Source organism: Cetorhinus maximus, chromosome 2 (genome assembly GCF_964194155.1).
Source record: "Cetorhinus maximus chromosome 2, sCetMax3.hap1.1, whole genome shotgun sequence".
Taxonomy (NCBI): domain Eukaryota; kingdom Metazoa; phylum Chordata; class Chondrichthyes; order Lamniformes; family Cetorhinidae; genus Cetorhinus; species Cetorhinus maximus.
Window position 1 is genome coordinate 31,103,150 of NC_135880.1, and position 26,111 is coordinate 31,129,260.

General features: G+C 42.4%; 1 protein-coding gene and 1 pseudogene across 4 annotated transcripts in view; one reads left to right on the forward strand and one right to left on the reverse strand.

Moving 5' to 3' along the window:
* Positions 1-23,928, reverse strand: part of cfap97 (cilia and flagella associated protein 97) — a 35,809-nt gene extending 11,881 nt beyond the window's left edge. Inside the window, exons 1-2 of one of the 3 annotated variants that reach the window (XM_078562288.1) lie at positions 22,567-23,928; positions 15,906-16,168 (exon numbers count right to left, since the gene is read on the reverse strand). In XM_078562288.1, the coding sequence (XP_078418414.1) occupies positions 15,906-16,168; positions 22,567-23,647 (1,344 nt within the window). In that variant the 5' untranslated portion in view covers positions 23,648-23,928. The remainder of the gene's footprint in view (positions 1-15,905; positions 16,169-22,566) is intronic. The other 2 variants (XM_078562307.1, XM_078562298.1) reach the window with 2 other exon arrangements.
* The window catches only part of LOC144693029 (cytochrome c oxidase subunit 7C, mitochondrial pseudogene), a 93,109-nt pseudogene extending 68,459 nt beyond the window's left edge, over positions 1-24,650 (forward strand). Inside the window, exon 2 of the transcript XR_013579445.1 lies at positions 24,620-24,650. The product of XR_013579445.1 is annotated as a cytochrome c oxidase subunit 7C, mitochondrial pseudogene (transcript). The remainder of the gene's footprint in view (positions 1-24,619) is intronic.
* The last annotated feature ends 1,461 nt before the right edge of the window (positions 24,651-26,111 follow it).

Here is a 26,111-nt window from a genome sequence, read left to right on the forward strand (position 1 = left end):
TCTTTGTGGGTTACTGTCAGAATTTGTACTACCTCAAATAGCATTAAGGGTAAAACACATAGTTTGGACTACTCAGTTACGGCCAGACAGGAGGGACATTACTGACGCAATTGAGCTTTCATGACGTTCAGTAGCTTTTGTGGTCATGTTTTTAGTATTTGCCCACAAATTACCATACTGATTCTACTCAGTTGCACAAGTTGCCAAAGCAGTACCATAACCACTATACCACCATATCCAGTTACGCCTTCACTTTTTTTCTTTATTCTTTCATGGGATGTGGGCATCACTGGCAAGGCCAGCATTTGTTGCCGTGCCTAAAAGCCCTTGGACTGAGTAGCTTGCTAGGCTATTTCAGAGGGAAGTTAAAAGTCAACCACATTGCTGTGGATCTGGAGTCACATGCAGGCCAGACCAGGTAAGGATAGCAGATTTCCTTCCCTAAAGGACATTAGACCTTTATGGGTTTGTGCAACAATTGAGAATAGTTTCAAGGGCACCATTACTGAGGCTAGCTTTATACACCAGATTTATTAATTGAACTTAAATTCCACCAGCTGCCATGGTAGAGTTGAATTCATGACCCAGACCATTAGCCTGAGCATCTGGATTGCTAGTCCAGTGACATTACCACAACGCCATGGTCTCTTTTGTCTATAGCTAGCAAAAAATGGATCTCCTGTCCACAGGACTCTTTCCCCAGTCGCAAGATTTTAAACAAGGGATGTTGGCATAAGCTAATAGGTCACATTAAGCACAATGTAGTGGTAAATCCACAGAAATGTATAAGGGTATAAATAATAAGGTATTTGAGTAATGTGCTAGTGGTATCTTCAGAGTATCACTGGAAACAGGAGAGAGGAGAAAGATGAATGCAAGGTGCATTTTATATGCACTTCCAAGCCATAAGAGGCTATAAGAACTAGGAATGTTTGTACAGGAGACACATCCCTGTTAACTGCTGTCAATTATAATCTCCGCATCCATTCTCAATCCAAAATCCTAGCCTTGACTATTTCAGTGCTTTCCTAGCCAGCCTTCACAAACTTCCATTCATCCAAAACTTCATTGCTTCTATCCTGTTTGTATCCTATCCTTTAAATCTGGCCCATTCACCGCCATATATCCTTGCTTACCCTATACTGGCTCCTGGTTCCTTCATGCCTCGAATTTCAAATTCTCATTCTTGTATTTAAATTGCTGTATATGCCTTCATCCCTCTCCATTTCTATAAACTCCTCTAGTGCTACCATTCCCCAAAACGCTCATTTGCCTTCAGCCACCCCACCCTACCCTTTGCCTTACCACAGTAATCTATGGCTTCAGCAGCCTAAGCAGCATTTTCCCTAAACCCAGCTCTGTGCTTCCCTCTCCTCCTTTAAAAACCATCTCCTCTTTCATCAATCCTTTAGTCATCACTCTTTCTTTGGATCCACCTTTTCTCTAGACTTCTTTGAAGCACCTTGGGACATTTTTGTACATTAAAGGCAGTACATAATTGCAAGTTGGTGTTGTGGCGTCCCAATGTTTGTTTTTCTTTATTTTATTTGCTATTGCATTGCCCTCTAGGCAGCTGCAGTGTGTCAATGATGGTACCTTACAAGCTAAAGAGCAGTTTTTTAATTTCCTCTTGTATGCAGCCTAATGTGATATTTTCTGGAGTTTAATAATTTGAAACCAAATGTGTTGATATGTCATAGCTGGTAGGAAACCTGGACAGGTTGGATAAGTCAACAGAATTTTAAATTCTCTAACAACTGTTCCATCTGACCCACTCTTGGCTGAGAGGCTGAGCACTGTCCCAGATTTTTGTAAGGAGTTTGGGAGAAAGTAAATACTGCAAGGATACAAGTTTTGTAGCTTTACATTACATGCTTAAGACAATATGCAATGCCATGACGTTATTTTCAACATATAATTTCACCAGATCGATTCAAGACTGGTTATACTCTTACAGTGTAGAGTGAATAAAAACGCAACAGATATTTTCTGGTTTCTACTTTCCTAGAATGGAAATTATATTGCTTCTCTGAATAAAATAAATAGGGTTAGAATTAATTTTGTTCTTCAGCACTCTCCTCCTCCTGCTCTTCTGAAACAATGTGTTCCTGCCTTCTTCGCAACAAAGCAAAAAGTCCTATTTCAGAAGCATCTGGTGCTCTACGTTCTCATTCAAAATAAGCATAGGAAAGAAGATACACAATCCAGCAAGAATGGGCTGTACTGCTTCATGCACCATCGGCTTTCTCTTACTGAACATCAACTTCAGTCTTATTTTAGGCAACAGCCTTGGTTACATAATGACGACATATCACATTCACGTGGGACTGCATGGGATGGCCAACACATGTATTTTGTTTCACTAATCTTAGAACAGAGCCATGAACTGCAATACCAAGAAAACTTCTGTGTACTCAGAGTAAGGATTAAAACTTTTAGTCTAAATGGTAGCTTTACTATTGCGAATTGTAATACAACTTTTTTTGTACAACACTGATAACTAATACGTTCTCCTCCCCTCTTTCCTCACCAGTTGTTCTCAGTTATAAAATATACCATGGACTATATTAATAACCTGAAATTCCTTTCCTACATTATACCTACATCCATTCCCAGAATCATGGCCTCCCCTTGGACGAGGTCACCATATATCTCTTAAGCACTGGGCATTATTATAGGTTTATAATTTGACATTTTGTCAATATTCTCATTTAAATTCCAATAGAGCCATAGAAATGTTATAGCACAGAAAGAGGCCATTCAGCCATCATGTCTGTGTTGATCAGAAAAGATGAAAAAGAAACTAGCCGCTCATTTACTTCACTTTTCAGCACCTAGTACACTCAATTAGGTCACCCCTTAGCCTCCTCTGTTTTAAGGAAACAACGCTAGCCTATCCAATCTTTCCTCATAGCTGCAATTTTTAAGCCCTGGCAGCATTTTTGGACATCTTCTCTGTACTCTCTCCAGAAAACATGGGTGGAGTGGAAACAGGTAATTAGAGTTGGAGGAGGTCCATATAGAGTATAAGAATTGACATAAAATACAGCTATTGGACCGAGTGGCTTATTTCTCTGTTGTAGATTTTATACAATTCTATGGTTGCTGCACGGCGCTGTGGCAATGTGAATGGGTTCCTTGCCCTTGTCTCTACAACGTGTACAATGTGGAAATCTGTGTAAATGACAGTGGCGTTAAGTCCATGAACCAAAACTCTGACACAAAGCTCTGTTCCCAGATCACCTCTAGGTGGTGGTAGTTAAACATTACTGCAGCAAGAAAAGGTTTTAATTCTAATTAATAAAATAAAGTTTAGAGTTATTGAAATTTTCACTCTGTAATTCAACACTATACAGTTGCAGGCAAGTTCCCCTTCAATATATATCCAAGTCAGCTTTGTTTGATCAAGCAGATTCCCAATTCTAATGTCGCAACTCCTGTTGTTAGCTAAGTAACTTTCAATTTTTGGCTCTTTTTCCTCTATAGTGTAGCACTTATGCCACATAACCATTACATGGAGTGATATTGTCAAAGCCAACAACTTGTATGCAACTCTCATATCTAACAGAAACTGCACCTACATCTGATACAAACCTTTTTGCCTAAGTTAATTTTCAAAATAAAATGTCACTCTGAGCAGGCCTGAACAGAAGACTGCAAGAACAGACCTGAAAGGTTTTATGAGTGCGCCTGGGATAAAGGATCTTGTGACCCGTTTGTAGGCTATGACCATAATGACCGAGTCCTAAAGGTCTGGCGTCACATGGTCCAATCAAAATCAACTCTCACTGTATGGCATGTCTGTTGAAGGTCATGACAACCTTCAGACTAACAGGTGCTAATATAATCTCATACTGTCCACGGTACTACAGAATACAACAGCAATTTTGTAAAAGCCAGCATGCAATTTTGGCAAATGTCACTAGATTTCATTTCAATCTTTAACAGTTACATTTTAGATATTGAAATACAAACTGAAAAAAATCTGTAGATTTCTCATATCTAACAGCGTGCAGTAGGGATATTTGGTTAATGTGAACATTTGTTCATAAATATCGAAGACTGAGTTTTCCATCTCCTCAAAACAAATTTTCATCAGATCTATAACTGCTTCATTACTAGATAAGCAAATATAAGTAACTGAAGAAATACAGTTGTCAGGTTGCTGAGATTTTCATAACTCCCTGCTCACTGATGCACACTAGACCCAATTCCACAACGCTCAATTGCCCAGTTGTGTGCCCCAACAGAAAGCAGAGAGTCGGGATAAATAGGTCTCTTTCTGGATGGCAAGTTGTAACTAGCGGGGTGCCACAGGGTTTGGTTCTTGGGCCCCAACTATTTACAATCTATATTAATGACTTAGATTCAGGGATAGAAGGTACTATAGCTAAATTTGCAGATGACACCAAAATAGGTGGGCAAGTAAGTTGCAATGAAGAAATAAGAAATTTACAAATGGATATGGACAGGTTAGGTGAATGGGCCAAAATTTGGCAGATGGAGTTTAACGTGGATAAGTGTGAGGTTATCCATTTTGGTCGGAAGAATAAAAAGACGACTTATTATTTAAATGGAGAGAAACTTCAGAATGATTCAGTGCAGAGGGATCTGGGTGTCCTTGTGCATGAATTGCTGAAAGCTACTATGCAGGTACAGCAGGTAATAAGGAAGGCAAAGGAATTGTGGCATTTATTGCTAAAGGAATAGAGTATAAAAATAGGGACGTGTCGTTGCAACTGTACAAGGCATTGGTGAGACCGCACCTGGAGTACTGCGCACAGTTTTGGTCCCCTTACTTGAGGAAGGATGTAGCTGCATTGGAGGCGGTTCAGAGGAGGTTCACTAGATTGATTCCAGAGATGCGGGGCTTGTCTTTTGAGGAGAGATTGAGCAGTTTAGGCCTATACTCGCTAGCGTTTAGAAGGATATGGGGAGATCTAATTGAGGTATATAAGATGTTAAAGGGGATAGACAAAGTAGACGTGGGGCATATGTTTCCCCTTGTGGGGCATTCTAGAATGAGAGGCCATAGTTTTAGGCTAAGGGGTGGTAGATTTAAATCAGAGGTGAGGAGGAATTACTTTTCTCAAAGGGTTGTGAATCTGTGGAATTCACTACCTCAGAGTGCAGCGGATGCCAGGACGCTGAATGAATTTAAGGAGGAGATAGACAGATTTTTAATTAGTAACGGGTTGAAAGGTTATGGGGAGAGGGCAGGAAATTGGAGTTGAGGCCGAAATGAGATCAGCCATGATCATACTCAATGGCAAGGCAGGCTCGAGGGGCTAAAATGCCTACTCCTGCTCCTAGTTCTTATGTTATGTTCTTACTCAGCATTAACTACAATCGTGCTGTTAAGAGACAGGGGAAGGATTTTACAGAATATGGTGCTAAATCATAAGCAGTGTTTCCATGAAGAGGACCAAAGTGTTTGAGTTTCTACGGTAAAATAGAAAAGACTATGGCACCATGCTGCATTTAGTTTGTGTGCTTGATTTTAAAAAAAATCTCAAAATGTTAACTGTTGATATTAATGGGTGTGTCATAGAAACATAGAAACTAGGAGCAGGAGTAGGCCAGTCAGCCCTTTGAGCCTGCTCTGCCATTCATTACGATCATGGCTGATCATCCAACTCAATAGCCTGCTCCCACTTTCTCCCCACATCCTTTGATCCCTTTCGCCCCAAGAGCTATATCTAACTCCTTCTTGAAAACATCAATGTTTTGGCCTCAACTACTTTCTGTGGTAGCGAATTCCACAGGCTCACCACTCTCTGGGTGAAGAAATTTCTCATCTCAGTCCTAAATGGTCTACCCCATATCCTCAGACTGTGACCCCTGGTTCTGGACTCCCCCACCGTCGGGAACATCCTGCCTGCATCTACCCTGTCTAGTCCTGTTAGAATTTTGTAGGTTTCTATGAGGTCCCCCCTCATTCTTCTGAGCTCCAGCGAATATAATCCTAACTGACTCAATCTCTCCTCATATGTCAGTCCCGCCATCCCAGGAATCAGTCTGGTAAACCTTCGCTGCACTCCCTCTACAGCAAGAACATCCTTCCTCAGATAAGGAGACCAAAACTACACACAATATTCCAGGTGTGGTCTCACCAAGGCCCTGTATAATTGCAGCAAAACATTCCTGCTCCTGTACTTGAATCCCCTGGCTATGAAGGCCAACATACCATTTGCCTTCTTTACTGTCTGCTGCACCTGCATGCTTACCTTCAGCGACTGGTGTACGAGGGCGCCCAGGTCTTGTTGCATATTTCCCTCTCTCAATTTATAGCCATTCAGATAATAATCTGCCTTCCTGTTTTTGCTACCAAAGTGGATAACCTCACATTTATCCACATTATACTGCATCTGCCATTCATTTGCCCACTCACTCAACTTGTCCAAATCACACCGAAGCATCTCTGCAAACTCCTCACAGCTCACCCTCCCATCCAGTTTTGTGTCAATTTATTGCATTAAATTTCTATTCCAAAGCATACAGCAGTATATTAAACCCTCAAAAATGATTCAGTATTTTAAGCAACAATTATGACAGTTGGACTACTATTACCCTGAGTTATTGCCATGTTGTAAAACATGCCTTCTTCCTGTCATCTAAAAGGACTGCATGGCAAAAATCCACAGCAATGATGAGCAGCAATCAAAAAGACAAACTTACAACTTTAAAACCCACATAAAAAAATAAGTATCGCTTACAAGTGGGTTAAGGACAGACAGACTTGCATTTATATAGCACTTTTCATGACTACCAGACAGCTTGAAGTACTTTACAGCCAATGAAGTACTTTCTGGAGTGTAGTCACCATTACAATGTAGGAAAGGTGACAGCCCAGTTGTGCACAGCAAACTCCCACAAACAGCAATGTGTTAATGACCAGATAATCCATTTTTTTGATGTTGATTAAGGGATAAATATTGGCCAGAACACCAAGGATAACTCCCCTGCTCTTCTTCAGAATAGTGCCATAAGATCTTCTACATCCACCTGAGCAGGCAAAAAGGGCCTCCCTCAGTACTGCGCTGGAGTGTCAGCATTAATTTCTGAGCTCAGGTCTTGGAATGGGACTCGAACCTGGAAACTGGAGAGTCAGAGGTGAGACAGTTATCAATTGAGTCACGGCTGACAGAGTTTGATGATGCATGGAAGAAGCTCTCTAAAAACAGATGTCTATAAGTCATGAGCTTCTCTCCACTTATACATAATACTTGTAAGGGATTTTGTTCCACTCAATCTGATTGTCAAGAATATTGTCTTTGGAAACCATTATAAATCCACAATTTTCAGAAAATAAAAACAGCAACACTGGAGACACTCGGCATCCTTCAGGAAAATGTGTCAGTCATCTTCAACTGTCCCCCAATTTGAGGATGCGTCTACTCAGTTTTTGCCATTGGTCTTCATGTGACTGAAGAGGCTGATTCACAACCCATAGACCTTTGGACATGTGGGGCAGGTCACTCAATGAGGTAGTGGGATCTGGAGTGCAGGATTTGCTTTGTTTTATTTCATTCTCTTCCATTGCTCTGCCTCATCATCAGGTTGTTTGGACTTGGAGCATGATGCAGCTTGACGGACAAGTTGCTGCCTTTTTTTATTCTCTCAGGGCGTGAGGCTTCATTGGCTAGGCCAGCATTTTTATTGCCTATCCCCAATTGCCCTTGAGAAGGTAGTGGTGAACTGCCTTCTTGAGCTGCTGCAGTCCATTTGGTGTAGATACACCCACACAGTGCTGTTAGGAAGGGAGATCCAGGATTTTGACCCAGCGACCATGAAGGAATGGAGATGTAGTTCCAAGTCAGGATGGTGTGTGGCCTGGAGATGGTGGTGTTCCCAAGCATCTGCTGTCTTTGTCCATCTAAGTGGTAGAGGATGCAGGTTTGGAAGGTGCTGTCGAAGGAGCCTTGGTGAGTTGCTACATTGCATCTTGTAGATAGTACACACTGATGCCACTATGCGTCCGCGGTGAGCGATTGGTAGCAAGCTCCTCCCAGTCATTAACGTCAATGCTGTGGCGCTTCAAGGCGAGCTTCAGAGTGGCTTTGAAATGTTTTCTTTCTCCTCCCCGGGAAGGCTGGCCATTGTGAGTTGGGAAGAGAGGACCTGGCAGTCAGTGCAGGAATGGTACCATAGTTAGTATGCTACTGGACTAGTAGGCTTAGACTAGTGAAAGGAAGCACAAATTCAAATCCCACTATGGCAACTGGGGAATCTAAATTCAATGAAATAAATAAATCTAGAATAAAAAGCAAGTCTTAGCAATGGTGACAATGAAAACTACCAGATTGTCATAAAAACCCATCTGTTTCACTAATGTCCTTTAGAGGAGGAAATCTGACATCCTTACTCGGTCTGATCTAAATGCAATTCCAGAGCCACAGCAATGTTGTTAACTCTCAACAGCCTTCTGAAATGGCCTAGCAAGCCACTCAGTTGGATCAAACTGCAACAGTAAAGTACAATAAAAATAAAACCAGATGGAACACCCGGCATGGACTGAGGCACCAGAGACAACAAAGGCACACCTTGCCCAGCCAACACTACAACTCTTTATGAACATTTGGGGACTTGTGCCAAAATGACCAGTCAAGCAATCACCTGATAGTCATACTCACCAAATTATATTTTTCCAGCCAACATTCCCAAACTCCTCCATTACCATCCTGCAGCAGGATGAACCAACAGAAGTGGCAGCATATTGGTACACAGTTGCAAGGGAGTTCTCAATTTTGTCTCTGGGCTGCATGAAATTTCACAGTATCTGGTCAAATATGGGCAAAGAAACCACCAACCAGCCCATTTCTGCTGATGAATTAGTATTCTATGTTGAACACAACTTGAAAGAAGCACTGAGGGCTGCACAGACACAAAATGCACTCTGGGTGGCGGACTTCAATGTTTATCACCAAGAGAAGCTTAGTAGCACCAAGACTGACTAAGCTGGTTGAGCACTGAAGGACATATCTTTTTTTATTCATTCATGGGATGCGGGCTTCGCTGGCTGGGCCAGCATTTATTGCCCTTGAGAAGGTGGTGATGAGCTGCCTTCTTAAACCGCTGCAGTTCATGTGGTGTTGGTACACCCACAGTGCTATTAGGAAGGGAGGTCCAGGATTTTGATCCAGCGACAGAGAAGGAATGACGATATATTTCTAAGTCAGGAAATATCTGCCAGACTGGGCCTTGCAGCATAATAAGGCCATAAAAAGACAAAGGAGCAGAAGCAGGCCATTCGGCCCATCGAGTATGCTCCGCCATTCAATGAGATCATGACTGATCTGATAATCCTCAACTCCACTTTCCTGCCTTTTCCCCATAACGCTTGATTCCCTTACTGATTAAAAATCTCAGCCTTGAATATACTTAACGACTCAGCCTCTACAGCCCTCCGCGGTAAAGAGTTCCACAGATTGACTACCCTCAGAGAAGAAATTCCTCCTCATCTCTGCTTTAAGTGGGCACCCCCTTACTTTGAGATTATGCTCTCTGGTCCCAGGCTCTCCCACAAGGGGAAACAACCTCTCAGCATCTACCCTGTCAAGTCCCCATAGCATCTTATATGTTTCAATAAGGCTGCCTCTCATTCTTCTAAACTCCAATGAGTACAGGCCCAAGCTACTCAACCTCTCCTCATAAGAAAATCCCTCCATACCCGAGATCAACCTGGACTGCCTCCAATGCCATTAAATCTTTCCTTAGATAAAGGGACCAAGGCTGTTCACAGTATTCTAGGTGTGGTCTAACTACTGCATTGTGTAGTTGTAGCAAGATTTCTCTATATTTATACTCCATTCCCTTTGAAATAAAGGCCAACATTCCATTTGCCTTACCTATTACCTGAACTTGTATGCTAGCTTTTTAGGATTCATGCACGAGGACCCCCAAATCGCTCTGTGCTGCAGCTTTCTTCAGTCTTTCTCTATTTAAGTAATATTCAGCTCTTCTATTCTTCCTGCCAAAGTGCATAACCTCACACTTTCCCACATTATATTCCATCTGCCAAGTTTTTGCCCACTCAATTAACCTGTCTATATCCCTCTGTAGACTCTGTCATCCTCATCACTTGCCATCCCACCTATTTTTGTGTCAACCGCAAACTTGACGATAATACATTCATTTCCCTCATCCAAGTCATTAATAAAAATTGTAAATAATTGCAGCTCCAGCAGTGATCCCTGTGCACTCCACTAGTTACAGGTTGCCATCCTGAAAATGACCCCCGGATCCCAACTCTCTATCTTCTATTAGTTAGCCAGTCCTCTGTCCATGCTAATATACTAATATCCCCCAATACCATGGGCTCTTACCTTATTAAGTAGCCTTATGTGCGGTACTTTATCGAACGCCTTTTGGAAATCCAAATATATTACATCTGCTGGTTCCCCTTTATCTATCCTGCTTACTATCTCCTCAGAATTCTAATAAATTTGTCAGGCATGATTTCCCCTTCATGAAGCCATGCTGACTCTGCTTGATTAGATTATGCATTTCTAAATGCTCTGCCATTACATCTTTTATAATAGACTCCAACATTTTCCCAATGACAGGTGTTAAGTTAACTGGCCTATAGTTACCTGTTTTTTGCCTCCCGCTCTTTCTGAATAAGGGTGTTACATTGGCAGTTTTCCAATTCTCTGGGACTTTTCCAGAATCTAAGGGCTCTTGGAAGATTACTACCAGTGCATCCACTATCTCTGCAGCTATTTCCTTTAATATCCTAGGATGCAACCCATCAGGTCCAGGTGACCTATCAGCCTTTAGCCCCATTAGTTTCCCTAGTACTTTTTCCTCTAGTGATAATTCTTGTATTTATTTCCTCCCCCGTTTTGCCCCATGATAATTTAGTATTTTTGGTATGCTTAGTGTCTTCTAACCTGAAGGCTGATGCAAAGTATTTATTCAACTCCTCTGCCATTTCCTTGTTCCCCATTATTATTTCCCCAGCCTCATTCTCTAAGGGGCCTTTATTGATTTTGGCCTCTCTCTTCCTTTTTATATATTTAAAGAAGCTCTTACTGTCCGTTTTTATATTACATGCTAGTTTACCCTAAAAGTTTATTTTCTCCCTCTTTATTATTTTTTTGGTCATCTTCTGTTGGTTTTTAAAGCTTTCCCAATCTTCTGGCTTACCACTAATCTTTGCCACATTGTATGTTTTTTCTTTCACTTTGATACTATCCTTAACTTCCTTGGTTAACCATGGTTGGTTTATCCCCTTCCTACAATCCTTCTTCCTCACTGGGATGTATCTTTGTTGTGAGTCATGAATTATTTTCTTAAATGCCTACCATTGTTCATCAACTGTCTTTTCTGCTAAACTCCTTTCCCAGTCCACTCCAGCCAACTCTGCCTTCATTCCTTTGTAATTACCCTTATAACACAGATGTTTCCAAACTAAATTTCTCACTCTCAAACTGAATGCTACAGGTGGTAAGAGAAACAACATGTCAGAAAGAAAACCATCTTGATCTTGTTTCATCAAACCGCCTGTTGCAGATGCACTTATCCATGACGGCATTGGTAAGAGTAACCACTACAGAGTTCTGGTGAAAATGTAGTCCCACATTCACTCTGATAATACCCTCCATCCATCATGTTATGTGGCACTACTATCACACTAAATGGGATAGAATCAGAAGAGATTTAGTAACTCAAAACTGGGCATCCAAGAGGTGCTGTGGGCTATCAGCAACAGCATTGTATACAACCACAATTCTGTCACCTCATGGCCCAGCATATTCCTTGGGCCAACTCTAGCTCAATGAGGAGCGCAAGAGAACATGCCAGGAGCAGCCCCAAGCATACCTAAAAATGAGGTGCCAACTTGAAGCTGTAACACAGGACCACAGGCATGGTAAACAGCATGCTATAGTCAGAGCTAACCAATCCAACAACTATAAGGTCATATCAAAATCCTGCACCACTGCCACATCTGGTCAGGAATATTGGTGGACAATTAAACAATGGGAGGAGACATGCCCATTCTCAATGATGGCAGAGCCCAGCATGTAAGAGCAAAAGAGAAGGTTAAAGCATTCATAACCATCATCAGCCAGAAATGCTGAAATGATGATCTATCCAGGACTACTCCTGATGCTCCCAGCATCACAGATGACAGTCTTCAGCCAATTTGATTCATTCCGCATGATATCAAGAAATGGCTTAGTACAATGGCTACAGCAAAGGATATGCATCCTGAAAACATTCCAGCCATCTTGTGCACTGGAACCAGCCATGCCTCTGGCCAAGCTATTCCAGTATAAGTTACAACACTGGAATCTACCCAACAATGTGAAAAATTGCCCAGTTAAGTTCAGTTCACAAAAAGCAGGACACTCCATCAGTCTATTCGCAATCGTCAGCAAAATGTTGCAAGGTGTCAACAACAGCACTATTAAGCAGCACTTACTCACCAAATAAACAACACACTGATGTTCAGATAAAAGCAAAAAACTGCGGATGCTGGAAATCCAAAACAAAAATAAAAATACCTGGAAAAACTCAGCAGGTCCAGCAGCATCTGCGGAGAGGAACACAGTTAACGTTTCAAAACGTTAACTGTGTTCCTCTCTGCAGACACTGATGTTCAGTTTGGGTTCTGCCAGGACTGAGTATGAATGTGAGAGAGACCTCATTACAGCCTTGGCCCAAATATGGACAAGAGTTGAATTTCAGAGGTCAGGTGAAAATGACCACTTGGCATCAAGCATTTGATCAAGTGTGGCCCTGGTAAAACTGAGGTCAATGGAAATCAGGGGGAAATTCTCCAGTGGTGGAGTCATACCCAGTACAAAGGATGATGGCTGTGGTTGTTGGAGACCACTCTTCTCAGCCTAGGACATCGCTGCAGGAGCTCCTCAGAGTAATGTTCTAGGCCCAACATCTTCAGGTGCTTTAACAAGATCTTCTTGCCATAAGGTCAGGAGTGGGGATATTTGCTGACAATTGCACAATGTTCAGTGCCATTCAGAACCACAGATACCGAAGCAGCCAGTGCCCATATGCAACAATGTCTAATGGACAACATTCAGACTAGGGCTGATGTGGCGAGTAAGATTCATGCTATGCAACTGCCAGGCAATGACCATCTCTAACAACTGAGAATCTAACATCTCCCCTTGACATTCAATGACACTACCACTGTTGAATCCCCACTATCAACATCTGGGGGTTGCCACTGAACAGAAACTGAACTGGACCAGCCATATAAATACTGCAACTACAACAGCAAGTTAGAGGTTGGATATTCTGTGGTATGTAATTCACCTCCTGACCACCCAAAGTCTCTCCACCATTTATAAGGCACAAGTTGGGAGTGTGGTGGAATACTCTATGTTCCTGAATGAGTGTAGCTCCAACAAGAACGAGAGGTAATCTTACTGAAACATGTAAAATTCTGAGGGGGCTTGACAGGGTAGATGCTGAGAGGATGTTTCCCTTCATAGGGGAATCTAGAACTAGGGGGCATAGTTCAATAACAAGGGGTCTGCCATTTAAGCTGTAGAGGAGGAGGAATTTCTTCTCTCAAGAGGATGGTTAGTCTTTGGAATTCTCTTCCACAGAGTGCAATGGAGGTTGGCTCATTGAATATATTCAAGGTTGAGTTACATTTTTGATTGACAAGGGAATCAAGGGTTATGGAGGACAGGCAGGAAAGTAGAGTTAAGGCCATAATCAGATCAGACATGATCTTACTGAATGGCGGATTAGGCTCAGTGGGCTGAATGGCCTACTCCTATTTCTCAATCTTATGAACAACATTCAGGAAGCTTGACACCATCCAGGGCAAAGCAGCCCGCTTGATTGGCACACCATTGATTACCTTAAACATTCACTCGCTCTACCACAGGCACGCAGTGGTAGCAGTGTGTTCTATGTACAAGATGCACTGTAGCAACTCACCAAGGCTTCTTCGACAGCACCTCCCAAACCTGTGACCTCTATCACAGATGCATGGGAACACCATCGCCTGCAAGTTCCCCTTCAAATCACATACCATCCCGTCTACGAACTATATTGCCACTCCTTCACTGTCACTAGGTCAAAATCCTGGAACTCCCCCCCTAATAGCACATGGACTGCAGCAGTTCAAGGCGGAGGCCCACAGTCTCAAGGGCAATTAGGGATGGGAAATAAATGCTGGCCTTGCCAGTAATGCCTGCATCCCATGTATGAATAAGAAAGTTAACTTTTGAAATATAAAATCTTCTTCAGTACTAAAAGACTATTACAGGCTACCAGCATTTAAGGAGGAACAGAATAGAGGTAGAGAAACAGACCACTACCAACATTCCCACAGGAAAATGCATAGAAAAGCCTATAAAGTGCTATGGTGGGGACACAAAATGTTTGAAGTTCAGAAATAAAATGCACAGGAGACAAAAAGAAGCATAACGAGAAAAATAAAAGGCATATACAAGATACAGAGAATGCGAGAAAAACTAAATAGACAGGTAATTAGAATGGGGTGTATGAAAAACAGGTGAAGTAGAGCAGGTTCCACCAACTAGGATTCCAGTGAAAGGAAAGAGAGGTTGTTAAGACCTTTGGTCATCCCATTTCCTTTATTTCTGTCCTCACCTCCTTCTCAGAAATGTGATGGGGTTCTCTCCAACCCCCATGTCCTCACCTGCCACCCCACCTAACTCCACTTTCAACAGTTTGTCTTCCACTGTTTCTGCCACCTGCAAAGAATTTTTCTCACCTCTTCACTCCTCTCAGCAATCCAAAAAGGACTGATCCTGGTGCACTCTTCCATTAGAGAGAGAATTATATGAATAGCATTTACTTGTCGAATGTTAGCACCCCCTGTTGCTAACCAAGAACATAACAGCAGGTCCTATCGGCATTTGTCTAAAAAGACCTCAACAATAGTTTTTAGTTCACCCCTATGATTACACCCTTGAACATAGTTGTGTGATTAATTACCTTAAGACAAGACAAGTTTTAAATGCTGCTTTATATGCATCATTTAATAAATTGGCAGAGAATAATCCACTATTTAGAGGTGTCAATCTAATTCTTAAAACAAATAAGAAAACTGTGCTTTTAAAACCCCCCAACTGTGATATCCACTTCCACTGTAGCGATACTGTTTACAGTGATGATGTTTCCAATGTCAAGTATTATATGCCATTTATTGAGTACTGTTTTAACTTTTGGGTTTAATTACTGTCCATGTTATTACTGCGCATAAAGACATTCACACAACCATTTCTACAGTTACCCTACACATTTAAATGTAAATAATCCAAATTGTGAACCATTACACCCGATTATGGGTGCATTAGATTTATAACTGAATTGTGTTTTCAGACAAGGCATATGGAACACTACAAAAAAAGTTCCAAGTTATTTGATCAAAATTAAACTATTCATGTTCTACCAAATCTGTTGAATTAAAAAACATTACCAAAGTGTTCATTATTTTAAAAGCAAAATACTGCGGATGCTGGAAATCTGAAACAAAAACAAAAATTGCTGGAAAAACTCAGCAGGTCTGACAGCATCTGATGAAGAGTCATACCGTCTCGAAACGTTAACTCTTGTCTTCCTCTCCACAGATGCTGTCAGACCTGCTGAGTTTTTCCAGCAATTTTTGTTTTTGTTCATTATTTTATCCTTCTTGGTTTCCTATGGTTCCCTGAGCAGCAGCATCCCCCTGTTGTTTTGCTCAATTAATCACTCAACATGCATGAGCCTGAACAGAGTATCAGTGCACTGTTCAACCACAGCGAGTGGAGGCTTCACGAATCCTGATCGGCTGAGACTGACTGAATCACAACATCATTCTTTCTGACAGGCTAACTCAGCAGAGACCTTATGTACCTTTTCAAATTTTCTAGGCATTCCTGCTTCTCTGTCTCTGGGCTACATAGATTACTCACCAAGTTTTCTCGTTCGATCCTCTCCTGCTCCCGCTGTCTGTTCACAGTGCTGTGGTAGACTCGGACCGGTGAAGGCACGATTGCCTTTGAAGTGACAACTACTGGTTTTGTGGCTTTTCGGGTCAATTCGTGTAACAATCTTTGATTTTCATGATCAATCCGCTTTGCTTCTTCATTACTGAAGGTGTAGTTTTTCTTGTCTTTCCGCACAGGAAAATCAGCCACTATTTTTCGCAGCTCTCTCCTTTCCAAATGCATCATAGCTGAAAGAAACATCGAATGGTTAAAGCATAGAAGGAGTCCATGCTGCCAATTGAGCTTGTGCTCCCAATTCCCCTGCCTCCCTTTACCCATAGTCCTGTAATTTTATTTCCCTTCAGGTACTTATCTAATTCCCTTGCAAAAGCCAAGGTTGAATCGGTTTCCACCACAGTCTCAGGTAGTGTATTCCAAACCCCAATCATTTGTTATGTAAAGAAGTTTTACCTCATCTTTTGGTTCTTTTGCCAATCACCTTAAATCTACATCGTCTGGTTCTCCATCCTTCCACCAATGTTTCACCGTATCTACTCTGTCCAGACCTCATGATTTTGAAAACCTCCAGCAAATCTCATCTCAACCTTCTCTAAAGAGAACAACGCCAGCTTCTCCAACCAATCCACGTAACTGAAGTCCTTTATCCCTGGAACCATTCTTACAAATCTTTTCTGTACCGTCTCATGCCCTCACATGCTTCCTAAACTTGGTGCCCAGAACTGGACACAATACCCCAGTTGAGGCACATAGTGTTTTATACAGGTTCGCCACAGCCTCCTTGCTATTGTACTTTATGCCTCTATTTATAAAGCCCAGTATCCCATCTACCTTTTCAACCTGTCCTGACTCCTTCAATGATTTGTGCACATATATCCTCAGGTCCCTTTGTTTCTGTACTCATTTCAGAATTCTTTTATTTTATAGCACCTCTCCTCAGTCTTCCAAACAAAACACTTCATACTTCTATGCATTAAATTTAATTTACCAGATGTCTGTCTATTCCACCAGCCTTTCTACATCCTCTTGAAGTCTATCACTGTCCTGCTCACAGTTCACAACACTTCCAAGTTATGTGTCAACTGCAAATCATGAAATTGTGCCCTCTACACCCAAGTCTGTCATTAATATATCAAAAAAAGCAATGAAAAACAACCGTTTACCAATATTGTTTCCTGTCACTCAATTAACTTTGTATCCGTACTGCTACCGTCCCCTGTGTTTTAACGTTGTCGACAGGCCTATTTGAGGTGTTTGTCTTATGAGGAAAGATTGAGGTCAGGTTGGGTCTATTACTAAGAGTGAGACATATTGAAACATGTATGATTGAGTGGGCTTGACAGAGTAGATGCTGAGAGGGTGTTTCCCCTCGTGGGGGAATCTAGAACTAAGGAGGACAGTTTCAAAACAAGGGATTGCCCATTTAAGATAGAGATGAAGAGGAATTTCTTCTCTCAGAGGGTTGTTAGTGTTCAGAATTCTCTTTCCCAGAGAGCAGTGGAGACTGGTTCATTGCATATATTCAAGGCTGAGTTAATCAGATTTTTGGTTGACAAGGGAAGCAAGGGTTGGTGGGGGGAGGGTGGAGGTAGTAGGCAGGAAAATGGTGTTTAGGCCATAATCAGATCATGGATATCACTGGCAGGGCCAGCATCTGGTGCCCCAATCCATCATTGCCCTTGAACTGAGTTGCTAGCTAGACCATTTCAGAGGGCAATTAAGAATCAACTGCATTGCTGTGGATCCAGAGTCACATGTAAGGACAGCAGATTTCCTTCATTAAAGACCATTAGAGAACCAGATGGGTTTTTACAACAATTAATGACAGTTTTTGTGGTCATCATTACTGAGACTAGCTTCATATTCCAGACTTATTAATTGAATTTCAATTCTAACAGCTGCCGTGGTGGGATTTGAACCCATGTCCCCAGGGCATTAGCCTTGGCCTTTTGGAGTACTAATCCAATGATGTTACCACTATGGCACCATTTCCGAATGGAGCCAAAGAATCTACTCTTGCTCCAATTTCTTGTGTTCTTGCGTGGCACTTGTATTAGGCCTCAGGCCTCGCAGCTCCAGGCCACTGCACCCAGGCAGCTGTAACAGGTCTCAGGTTTCAGCCCCTAGGCAGGAACAGGCTCTCAGCAGCTGGCTTCAATCAGGAACTTGCCTTTTTCTGTGCTGGCTTTTGTTAATTAATCCATATTTCTCCAAGTGGCTGTTAACTTTGTCCTGGATTATCATTTCTAAAAGTTTTCCCATCACTGAGGTTGAACTGACTGAATTCTAGTTCCTGAATTTATACTAACACCCACTTTTGAACAAGGCTGTAACATTTGCAATTTTACAGTCCTCTGGCACCATCCCTGTACCTAAGGAGATCTGGAAGTCTATGCTAAGTGCCTTTGCAATTTCCACCCTTGCTTCCCATAGCATCTTCAAATGACCTCATAGGATCCTGGCAGCTCATCACCTTTAAGCTATTCTAATATATCTTCTTTATCAAGTTCAAGCACATACAGCATCTCAGATGTCTCAACTTTCACTACGTCTTTGGGAGTATCTTCTTCCTTGGTGAAGACAAAAGTACTCGCGTAGTCCCTCAGCCAAGCCTTCTGCCTATACACAGAGATCCCATTCTTGTCCTTCCTGGCTCTGACTACCCTTTTACTAGGTATATAGGACTAGAAGACTTTTGGATTCCTCTTCTCATACTCTCTCTTTACATCTCATTTTCTTTTTCTCTTCCTCTCTGAGCTTTCTGTACTTAGGCTGGTTCTCTTGTATTATTAACCTGACGTCTGCCATATGTGCCCTCTTTCTGCTTCATCTCACCCTCTATTTCTTTCAGCATCCAGGGTACTCTGGTTTTAGTTGTCCTACCTTTGCTCGTGGGAATGTACATCACCTGCACCTGAACCATCTCCTCCTTAAAGGCAGTCCATTCTTCAATTACTACTTTGCCTGCCATATTTTGATTCCTATTTACTCGGGACAGATCCACTCTCAACCCGCTGAAATTGCCCCTACCCCAATCAACTATTTTTACTCAATATTGCCCCCTCTCCTTTTTCCATAGCTAACCTAAACCTATTTTATTAAGATCACTGTTTCCTAAATTTTCCCCTACTGACTCTCATTCCCCAGGTCCAAATCCAGCAATGCCTCCTCTTTCATTGGGCTGAAAATATACTGATCAAGAATACTCTCCTGAACACAGTTCAGAAACTCTTCCCCCTCTCTACCCTTTATACTATTACTATCCCAGTCTATATTAGGATAATTGAAGCTCTCCATTATCACTGCTCTATAAATTCTTGCACCTCATTATTTCGTTGAAATTGTGCTCCTCAATATCTTTCCCACTAATTGGCAGCCTATAGAATACATCTAATGGTGTAATGGTACCTTTTTTGTTTCTTAACTCTTAACCTAATAAATTCTCTCCTTGACCCCCTCCAGGACACCTTTTCTCTCCCTAGCTCTGTAATATTCTCCTTAAACAATACTACCACCACTCATTTCTTTCCTGAACACTAGCCAATATTTAGTACTCAGTCCTGACCTTTTTTGAGTCAGGTCTCTTGTTATCACCAAACATCATACTGCCAAATGGCTATTTGCACCTATAGCTCACCAATCTTTTTTTTAAACCACATTTCTTCGTGCATGCACTGTAGACTTTCTTGTATATTCTGCCTTAGTTTGACCCCATCTAATACCTTAATGTTTCTTTTTCTTCTGCTATCTGGCTCGCCCAGGCCTTTGTGCACTTTGTTTCTCCTAATGCTACATCCTGGTTCTCATTCCCCCTGCCAAATTAGTTTAAACCCACCCCAACAGCACAATCAAACCGCCCTGCAAAGACATGTTGAGGTGTGACCCAATACTCGCTAGCGTGTGGCACTGGGAGCAATCCAGAGACTGTTACCTTTGAATTGCTGCTTATTATTCTCCTTTCCAGCTCCTTAAACAATAGCGTTGAGATTACTTGAAGTTCATAATTTAAAATGTTTTACAACCAGTCTTTGGTCAGCAAATAAAATTGCTCAAATGCAAATTTAGACAATGTTTTCAGGAGAATTTTAGTAAAATGTAATGGTGGGCGTAAAAGTTCAATTGCCACACTAGCGATGCATTTATCATTACCAGGATTTTAGCACATTTTAATGGTGGGCATATGAAATTTTCAGGTGCTCACTTAAAACCACCCAACCAACCAGCACAATTGGATACTGTTGCTGCACATCAGGGGAGGGTATTTTAACAAGGTAATATAGTACATCAACAGAGGTGGTGATAATGGTGGAAAAATTGAAGGCATTAAATAAACATCACAAACAACATATTGCCACACCATTAAAGTGTAGTGTCTTCCTTGTACCTTATACGGCATTGATAGTAATAAGCTCATTATAGCTAGTGACAAGTTAAATTGTTTCTTCAGTTTGATAACGGATAATTCCTTGAGGGAAATTTCTTCACTCAAAGGGTTGTGAATCTTTGGAATTTTCTACCACAGAGGGTTGTGGATGCAGCATCATCCCTTTAAGGCCAAGATATACAGACTTTTTGTCTCTCAGGGAATCAAGGGATATGGGGAGTGATGGGAAAGTGGAGTGGAAACCAACATCAACCATCACCATATTTAACGGTCAATCAGGCTCCACGAGCTGTATGGTCTCCCCCTGTTCCTATTTATGTTCTTAATGTTCTGCAGAGACAAACACATACGTGAACAGAGGAACATTTAAAAGTAATGAGGTCCTGAAAAGATCAGGGAGAATTTTTTTTTAAAAACTTTTCTTGAAATGTGACAAAATAGAAATTTGCAAAAGTATAGCTGTGGCAGAAAAAACACATCAGAATGTCCAATTGTCTTTCAAGACAATCAATCTAAGGTAATGCCTTGGCATTACACAAAGGGAGTCAAGACAAAGTATAGTTTTCAAGGGAGAGGTTAGAGACAAGGCTAATTGGACTAAAACTCAAACATACTTCAGTTCCTAATTTAAAGACAGCGATACATTCTGACCTCATCTGGTTTAACATCTGGATTTTATATTACAGTAAAACATTAAATTTTGGGAAGCTGTGAAGTACAGCTGGTTGGTACATCTGGGTTTTTCTGCATACAGGACGAGGGGCTGGAGGATACAAAACTGAGATGCTCCAGCAGCATCACCGGCAGAAGGGTATAAATGCTGCACATCATGTTTCCTCAAGACCACTGCACAGAAAAGTAAGGTTTTGCAGACAGAAAGTACTAGATTTGCAATATATTAATTGATGTAGAGATAGATTATATAGGATAGGGTTCACAGTTGGACAATTACTAGTATTGTTCTATTTTTTAGGAATAAATGGGTCATTTTCGGATTGGCAGGTTGCTATTAGTGGAGTGTGACGAAGATTAGTGCTGGGGACTCAGCTATTTACAATCTATATTAGTAACTTAGATGAAGGCACCAAGCGTAATTAATCCAAATTAATTGATGATACAAAGCTGGGTGGGAAATATTTCCCTCCCTAAATGTCTCAGGCGCTCTGCCCCTCTTTCCTACTTTAAGACACTCCTTAAATCTACCTCTTTGATCAAGTTTCTGGCCATGATCCCTAATATGGCCTTAAGGGGCTGAGTGTTAAATTTTGCTTTATAATGCTCCTGTGAAGAGCCTTAGGACATTTGATCAAAGGCATTACTTAAAGACAAGTTGTTGCTGTTAGTAAAGTCAAATGAAGTGAGTGGACAAGGAGGCAGCAGAAGGAGTATAACATGGGGAAATGAGAGATTATTATTCACTTTGGTAGGAAGAATAGTGAAGCAGAATATTTTTTAAATGGTCAAACTATTCAGTGTTGGCGTTCAGAGGGATTTTGTGTTTCTTTTGCAAGGGCTCCTAAGTGAACTTGCAAGTACAGCAAACAATTAGGAAGGCAAATGGTATGTTGACCTTTATTGCAAAGAAAGGGTTGGAGTACAAAAGTAAGGAAGTCGTGCTGCAATTGTAGAAGTGAGACCGCGCCTGGAGCACTGGGTACAGTTCTGGTCTCTGTGCCCAAGGAAGGATATACTTGCCTTACAGGGAACGCAACAAAGGTTCACTAGATGGATTCCTCATAGGAGAACCCATTCATCGTGGGAGAGATTGAGTAGAATGGGCCTATATTCCCTGGAAGAATTAAGAGGTAATCTCGTTGAAACATGAAAAATAACTGGTGAGCATGACAAGAGTAAATACTGAGAGGCTGTTTCCCTTGACTGGGGAGTTTACAACTTCAGGATAAGAGGTCAGCCATTTAGGATTTGAGATGAGGAGAAATTTCTTGACTCAAAGGGTTGTGAATCTTTGGAATTCTTTACCCCAGAGAGCTGTGGATGCTCTATTGTTGGGTATATTTAAAGCAGAGATAGATAGATTTTTGGACGCTAGGGGATCAGGCAGGAAAGTGGAGTTGAGGTCAAAGATCAACCAGGGTATTTCAGCCTGCTCCCATTTCTTAAAGAGTCATTATGACACAGGAGGCAGCCATGTGGCCCATCAAATCCATGCCAGAACTGAAATAAATACTATTAATGGCATAAGAACTAGCCTTCATTTTACAAAAGGAAACATTTAAGTTTCACCTTTCAGTAGCTGGTTTAGGTCAGTGGCATCATTGAGGATCTTCTGGCTATGTCTTGGGCTCCAAAACCTCTTGGGCTCCAAAGAATCTGACTTTGAAGAGAGATTGCTAGACTTGGCTTCCCTCTGCCTTCGTGATCTTTCCCTCCCTTGACCCCTTTCCCTATCAAAGCTTAACGAGTCCAGGCTGCTGTAGATTTCCTGGCTAATATTTTCCTGTTTATTGTGGCTCTTTTTTCTGCGGGACTTAACTTTTGATTGCTTACATCGGCGAACAGTATGAATGGGACTGCTATCTGGACTCGAGAGAGCGGTCACGTCAGTTACTGTACCCTCTGCGTCGTCATCTTGGTTCTTGCCCTGGCGGGAGTCTTTGATATGCCCTTTCCTTGACTTTGAGGAAGATTTGGGTTTGCGCTGGGATGCGGGGGCACATAAAGACTGTTTCCCCGATGAAGATGAGGAGGAGCAATCCAACTTGGAACCGACAATGTCTAAGTCTGGATCGGAATCAGCAGCTTCATCAGACCTTGAGTGGTTCCCAGGCACACTCCTCTGGGAACTAGGTCTAGCTTCAATATCCCCTTGTCCTTCTTCACTACTTCCTGCTTCATCTGCCGAACTGTTGGGAGAGCCTGTGGTTTTCAGTTGGGGCTCCTCTGGGAAACTGGTCCCTTTTCCACTGGATGAGGAGGAGGAGGACGGGGAGGCTGGGGGAGAGGGAGAGGCAGAGGCAGGGACTGAGGGTGAGGGCGAGTTGGAAGCTGGTGATGAGGGAGACGGGGAGGCTGGGGGCGAGGGGGAGGCGGACGTGGAGGCTGGGGCTGACGAAGCGGAGCTTCCCGGCCGAGCTCTGTCCTCGGCCGCGACCTCAGGGCCAGTCTCCGCCGCTCCTTGGCCCCGCCGGCTCCGGCTCGTCCGGCCCTCTCCAGCCGCGCTGCCCGGCTTCCCGGACCTGGCAGGCCGCGTCCGGGGGCGGGGGCGGGGGCTGCTGCGCTTGATCCCCCCGACCGCGTCCCCCTCGCAGTCGCTGTCGAAGAAGGAGTGATCCACCTCCTCTTCCAGGTTCGCGTCGCTATCCATGGGCGGCCGTTCAGTGCCCGCTGCTCGGCTCCACTGCTGCAGCCGCCGTCCAAAGGCCTCACAATCTGACCCCGTCACTTACCGCCTGACCCCTCGTCAATTTACCCTCTGACCCCCGTCACTCGCCCTCTGACCCCCAGGCTGACCTCTCCGGTCACGCACACTCTAACCCTGAGCCCAACCCCCACGTTATCCTCTCTCTCCCCCTTATTATTTTAACAGTTGTTTCGTCTTCGGCTCCGGTTTCTTAGGAACGTTACTAACAACGTCACTTCCCTTTGCGCCGTGCGCCGCAGTCAGTCTTCCCCGGAAACGCGGCGCCGCGAACAAGTGTTCCGCTTTTGCTATGCGGTGCATCAATGACAAAAAGGAGGTGGAAGCTTCTACCTATTCCTGGAAGTTCACTTCTCGAAATTCGTTGCACTCTGTAAATGGTATTGAATTTGTTTAACCGCCCGATATCTGTGTTTTGCTGAGGGTGTGAAAGCTTGTTGTCAGTGCCACTGCCGATTATAATTGTACACGAATGTGCAGGTACAGCAGGTAATTAGGAAAGCTAATAGAATGTCATCATGTATTGTGAGGGGAATTGAATTAAAAAAAGTAGGGAGGTTATGCTTCAGTTGTACAGGGCGTTGGTGAGACCTGGAGTATTGTGTACAGTATTGGTCACCTTATTTAAGGAAGGATGTAAATGCATTGGAAGCAGTTCAGAGAAGGTTTACCAGACTAATACCAGGAATGGGTGAGTTGTCTTATGAGGAAAGGTTGGACTGACTAGGCTTGTATCCGCTGCAGTTTAGAAGAGTAAGAGACGACTTGACTGAAACAAATAAGATCCTGAGGGGCCTTGACAGGGTGCATGTGGAGAGGATGTTTCCTCTTGTGGGAGAATCTAGAATTCAGGGTCACTGTTTAAAAATAAGAGGTTGCCCATTTAAGACAGAGATGAGGCAAATTTTTTTCACTCAGTGGGTCATGAGTCTTTGGAACTCTCTTCCTGAAAAGGTGGTGGGAGCAGAGTCTTTGAATATTTTTAAGGCAGAGGTGGAATAGATTCTTGGTTATCGGCAGCGAATCAGTTATCGGCAGTAGGTGGGATGTAGATTTCATGTTACTGTCAGATCAGCCATGATCTTATTAAATGGTGGAGCAGGTTCAAGGGGCTGAATGGCCTACTCCTGCTCCATCTTCGTGTGTACTGAAATTGGGAATCTAAAGGATGGACTAAACCTGTTATATTGGTGAGCTGAGAATCAGATATTTATCTGGGAAATTCATCATTGTTGGACTAATCTTCAGAGCTGAAGACCATTTCCTCCTTGTCACTTGGCTCCTCCATCAGGAATGGGTCGTCCTGCTCCTTTTAGTTCATGGCAACAGGTATGACAAGTTGTTGTAGACGCAGAGAGCTTTTTCTGGCTTGCTTCACTGCCGTAACTTCATAGAAGATGTGGCAAGCCATGTTGCAAACTTTATGGGCCCTGGGGTGAGCCAGCTACGAGAGAAAGTCCAGTGGTGAATCGCTGAATGTGATGATAGACTGTGCCTTCATGCAGCTCCAAGAAGGCAATTAAGAACATAAAAGGAGGAGTACCTTTGAGCCTGCTCCATCATCTGGCACGATCATGGCTGACCTGCCTCAACTCCACTTTACAGCCCACTCCCCATATTCCTTGATTGCCTGAGGGATCAAAAATCTATCCATCCATGCCTTGAATTTATTCAAAGATAGGACATTCACAGCACTCTGAGAATTTTAAAGATTCACAACCCTTTGACTGAAGAAATTTCTCCACATCTCAATCCTAAATAATTGACCACCTATCCTGAAGTTCTACACCCACGTTCTAGATTCCAAGCCAGGGGAAACAGCCTCTCAGTGTCCACCCTTCAGAATCTTGTATGTTTCAATGAGACAACCTCTCATTTTTCTAAATTCCAGAGAGTATGGGGCCAATTTACTCAGCCTGTCTTCATAGTACAACTCTCTTATACCAGGAGCCAAATCTAGTGAGCCTTTGCTGTACTGCCTCCAAGGCAAGTATATGAGTTTTTTTTCAAAAATGGGGAGATTTTAGTGGTTACAATTAAAACTGACCTGATACAAAAGTCAGCATAAAGGACATTATAATCGTTTTATCAGTTTATACGATATAAATGATAGGTTCAACTGAGGTAGTATTGTGCACATTGAAGCATTGATTCTTTTTGTGATGATTCAATTACACTCTAGTTTTCATCAAAGATGGATACTAATATGTGACATTTAAAAATGAACTTCAACCCAATTAAGATAATTCATTAGAAGGCATTTGAAGCAAACAATCTGATAGGAAAACAATGTGATCAGACTGTCGTCAATAGCCATGAAAAAAATGTATGTATGTGTCACAAAGGGCTGGCAAGACAAGACTGGCAAAACCACGGTAACAATCATTGCGGCTGGTGTCCTAGAGTGTTA